The sequence below is a fragment of the Gadus chalcogrammus genome, chromosome 7 (assembly GCF_026213295.1).
Source record: "Gadus chalcogrammus isolate NIFS_2021 chromosome 7, NIFS_Gcha_1.0, whole genome shotgun sequence".
NCBI lineage: Eukaryota > Metazoa > Chordata > Actinopteri > Gadiformes > Gadidae > Gadus > Gadus chalcogrammus.
The window spans coordinates 3,627,598-3,632,478 of NC_079418.1; the positions used below are offsets into that span (position 1 = coordinate 3,627,598).

Genomic DNA, 4,881 nt, shown 5'->3' on the forward strand with positions numbered 1-4,881 from the left:
GGTCGGGCTGCAGGTTCTGCTGTTGCTCCGGGCAGGAAGAGGAGGACTGGAAGGGCAGAGGCACCCATGCCAGCCTTTGAGCGTAACCTGATGCTCGCCCTGGAGAGAACAGCTGGCCCCAGTGTCCCTACTAGTCCGGTCGTGGATGAGGACCACCATTTCTTGCTCAGCCTCCTGCCATCAATGCGGCGGCTGGAGCTTAGCAAGAAGGCATTCTTGAAGCTACAGATACATCGCCTGATGTATGAGGCAGAGTTTCAATGTAAGTGGGCAATGGTTACAATATACCTGTTAATTGTTATTGCAAATATTTCCCTGACTTGATCGACCTGTCGCTATAACCTAGCTGTTCTGTCTTTTTGTCATTTGGCTTTTTCAGAACAAACTCCTGTGACCTGGTGACTCCTGTTCTTTTAATTTAAAATGTTACAGTTCTATTTTTTTAAATAAAATAAAATCACTTGATAAAAAAAGATTGTTTATGATTTGGTTCTTTTCACTTTAAAGCAAATAAGATAATGTTACAAGTACTCATAGAGCAAATGATCTGACAAGATTATATGACAAACCACAAATAATTTACTTTATCAGCCTGAAAAAAATATCCTATCATAACCTATGCAAATATTTATTCATAACACAGTGAAGATGCGTGTTCCGAAAAGTATACTGTACAAATTCATATGGGTTTAAGGGATGGGAAGTTTGCTCTTTATTGATGTGAGTGGCCCTGAAAAGGACCTTTTTTTATGAAGATGATGGTATCAAACTACATTATTCTGCCATGAAACCTCACCAGCAGCGCTGTTGAAGTAGGTCATGAACCTCTCCCTCTCCTGCATCACTTCCTTGGTGGAGTTGTTGGTTCCAAGACGCCTGCCTCCTTCCAAGGGGACTGCTTCGTCACTTGATGGACGTGTGGCCTCTGTTGACCTCAGCAGGTTGTGGAGGATGCAGGTTGCCTTTACACAGGCTTCCACATGCTCAGGATTTTGCCCCATCACTCGGTAGTACATGCGGAACCTGGATGCAAGGATCCCAAAGGCACACTCGACCACCAGACGAGCCCGAGACAGACGGTTGTTAAACAACCGCTTCTGCCTTGTCAGGTTGTTTCCAGGGTAGGGCCTCATGATGTGCTTCTGCAGAGGGAAGGCCTCGTCCCCCACAAACACGTGTGGCATCTCACCAAGCTCGGGAGCACCAGGAAGGCTTCTGTCAGCTGGGATGTGGAGTGTGCCTGCTTGAAGGGCTTTTCCGAAGGCAGATGCTCTCAGGGTACCGCCATCACTCCCTTTCCCATAGGCACCGACGTCCACCATCCGGAAACAGTAGTTTGCATCCACTACTGCCAGCAACACAATCGAGAAGGTCCCCTTATAATTGTGGTACATGGAACCTGAGCAGGGTGGAGCCCGGATCGTGACGTGTTTCCCATCTATCGCACCAATGCAGTTGGGAAAGTCCCACTCCTTCTCGAACTCCTCTGCGATGGCTCTCCATTCCTCCTCTTTTGGCATCTGCATGTGAGTGCTCACAAAGCCATCCCAGATGGCATTTGCGACCTCTGGCACGATGCGTGAGATTGTGGAAACACCAACCCGAAAGCTGTACCCCAAGGACTTGTAGGAGTCCCCTGTTGCCAGGTATCTAAAATCAGAAAGACAAAAATAATGTTACATTACAGGTAATTTACTATTAAAGGCTGTAGCGATTTTGATTACAATGTAATCAATGCTTAGACATGCCACACACATCTTGCTCTTACAAAGCTGTAAGTTGTGCTGTTTTCTGTATATATCACCAAATACTAATGTCAACATCTGATGGCATTACTGCATTACATAAAACATGTAAGCAGGATTATAGTTATTATAATTATAGTCCTATCAATAAGCTTACCTCAAACAGATTGCCAGGCGCTCCGCAGGGGAGATCGCCTGGCGGTAGGTGGTATCCTGCCGAGCGATTTTTGGACCCACGACGGACAGAACAGAATCGAACATCAGCTTGGGCAGTCAGAAGAAGTTTTTAAAAGCATCTCCATCCCCGAGTCGCAGCTCCTGGACCAGCCGGTGATAAGCGCCAAACTCCAAGCGCTTGGCCAAAAACTGCCTTGTCCAGCATGATGCCCTGCGTCTCTGCCATCTCTGGCGATTGCGCCAATATAGATAAGCGATAGCGAGCACTCTCACTCGTGTTGGTGTCATCGCAAAGTCTATTTAACAAAAATAAAAATGAGCGCTAAAATTATTGAGGGAAATCACAGCAGTAGACTATAATTATATAATTAGGGGTATCCATAGCCATAAATTAGGCCTATACAAATAATACAATCAACATACAATCAAATCCGACTGTATTTTATATTAAACTCATACAAACGAATGATCAAACAGATATCTGACCGTTATTTATGTAAAACATATGATATATTAAACTGATCTGTAACCATTATAACCATTTCATATCAAAATGATGAAGTATAGAGGATCTGAAAACAGAAATACTCACAATTTGTCTTCCAAACTCAAAAGCAAGCGAGCTAGCAAAACTTTCATCCGGTATCTCCGTAAAACGACGGCGAAAGTTCAATTTTTTGAACGTATATTACGGACATTCCGGACAGAAATTTTACGGAGGGGAGGAGTCTCGGAGGAAAAACGGACATTACGGAGAATCACATAGGAATGAATGGACTTTCGGTCGGAGACGGTTGGATCGCATACGAGAATGTACGTATGTGGAAACGAGGCGTAAGACCTATGCCACAAAAATGTATAGTATCAGCCCAAATGTAGTTGGTAGCCCGTTTAGAACTACAGAGTAGCAATTTAATTTGACTGTTTATTTAAGACGCTACACTGTCATAAATGTGCAGAGACTTATTTTAGCCAGCTAGTAGCCTATCCTAGCCCTACAGCCAGCTAGTAGGGCTACAGGATGAAAAAGACATTCAGGAAACTTGTTTCCTGAATGTTTCAATCAGGTCACGATGCAATCTTTAATCTGGTGTGTGATGGCTACCTTGCATAAATGACTGAGATGTTCTTTGATGAAGACAGCCTATTCAAGAGTCTACCACACTATTTTCCACTCCTACAACATGTATACCTACCGTTGTTGATCAGAGACAGTATGCATATAATGATTATAATCTCTTGACATTAGCAACATGTATGCAGAATATATATTTTTTTAAATAAATACGGTTCTGGCTGGAAAAAACACAAAAAATAGGCTTTAATCATTGTTTCCATAATATTAGATTAAACTATAAGTATTATAAGTCCCCAGATCTTTTTATTTTTTTTACGAAATGGGGTGTGCACAGAACCATATGGTAATATACTGGTACCTGCAAAAACAAAAATATAATTTATGTATTTGGAAGCATCAACAAAACTTTGAGAGGGCAGATTGTGTTGTCAGCTACCAAAGGAGGTCATACAAAAATATGGTCTAGGGGTATGATTCTCGCTTGGGGTGCGAGAGGACCGGGATTAATTTTCCAAAATTTGGTAAGGTAACTTAATTGTAAGTATGCTTTGTTTTGACTTGGCTGTATAGTTGAATTGGCTTTTGGATTGTACTGACGGGAATAAATTGCCTGTGCAGTCAAATTATCAGAAAATGGGGAGACACACGCTAAGTTTGTAGTTGGTAAATGATAATTTAGTGTTTTGGTGTTCATTGAGATTTCGTTGTTAATTTGGTTTGATAGTGGTTTGCTTTGGTTGATTTGCCGAGGAGGAGGAGTGCCATTTGGGAGGCTACCTGCGGTTTCTGACGTTTGCGTTGCAGGTAGGCGAATTGGGTGCAGGTGTAGTGGTAACTGTGGGGGGGTGGTAGGTTAGATTCTACCGGAGCACACGTGAACCCTCGCTAGGAATAGAGCGCTTACCGCTGTTTGTTGTTTTGTTTTTTTATTTTTGTGTTTGTTATTTTTGGTGTGTCGAACGCGCTGGGGTTGCTTGCAACTCAATTGCATGCGGGCACACTGAAGACCAGCTAGGAAAGAGCTAGGGCCGTGGTCTGAAGTTAGATGCGGGGCTGCTCTAGTCTGGGGGGAAAAGGGGTTGGTACACCTGTATTCAGTTGCCGGCTGCGCTATACACTGTCGCGTAATAGCCGTCAGCTTATTGGTCTCCCAACATTGGAAAAGAATTGTCACAATATCCATCCGAGCGCTTGTTAGTCAACATTCCTAGTATAAAATGGATTTGGATAAATTTTATGCGTCTCCATCTGAGTCACTGTTTGATAAGTTCACAAAAGGAACAGTTAAGGAAAGTGGCTGAACATTATCAATTGACTGATCTGCCGAGAGATCTTAAAAAAGAGGTCCTAAAAAATCGGGTTAGATCTGTGTTAGTAGAGATGTCCATTATGGAGGTAATTCCAAGTGGGACAAATCCAAATGGCTCAGATGAAGTGTTCATTTCTGATAAAAATACGGTTAGTTTTGAGCAACAGATGCAGCTTTTAAAATTACAGATGGAGCAAAAGCGGTTTGAGGTAGCAGAACGTGAACATCAACGTGGGAAAGATCGCGAGATGGAACTAAAACGTCTTGAAAGTGTTTTAGAACAGAAGCGTTTAGATATAGAGCTAGAAATGGAAAAAATGAAACGACAGGAAAGACAGGAAGAAAGGGAAAGTGAGCTGCAGAGAGAAAAGTTAAGATCGGTGGCAGAGGGAAAGATGCGGGATACTGTTAATGAGGATTCTGGTTCTGGCATAGGGGGAAACATCTCAAGTATGATAACGTTTTTACCCAAATTTAATTACCGAGACCCTGACATTTTTTTCTCTCTATTTGAGGGCATTGCGGAAGAGCGAAATTGGAGTGCACCTTGCTTCTCCAAACAGTTCTTTCAG

At 42.7% G+C, this 4,881-nt stretch overlaps 1 protein-coding gene across 1 annotated transcript; it reads right to left on the minus strand.

Annotated features, from left to right (window-relative positions):
• Positions 1–320: 320 nt before the first annotated feature.
• LOC130385125 (uncharacterized) lies at positions 321–3,179 on the minus strand. The gene has a single exon (XM_056593444.1). The coding sequence runs from the start codon at positions 1,524–1,526 to the stop codon at positions 765–767; it is 762 nt and encodes a 253-aa protein (XP_056449419.1). The 5' UTR covers positions 1,527–3,179; the 3' UTR covers positions 321–764.
• Positions 3,180–4,881: the final 1,702 nt, after the last annotated feature.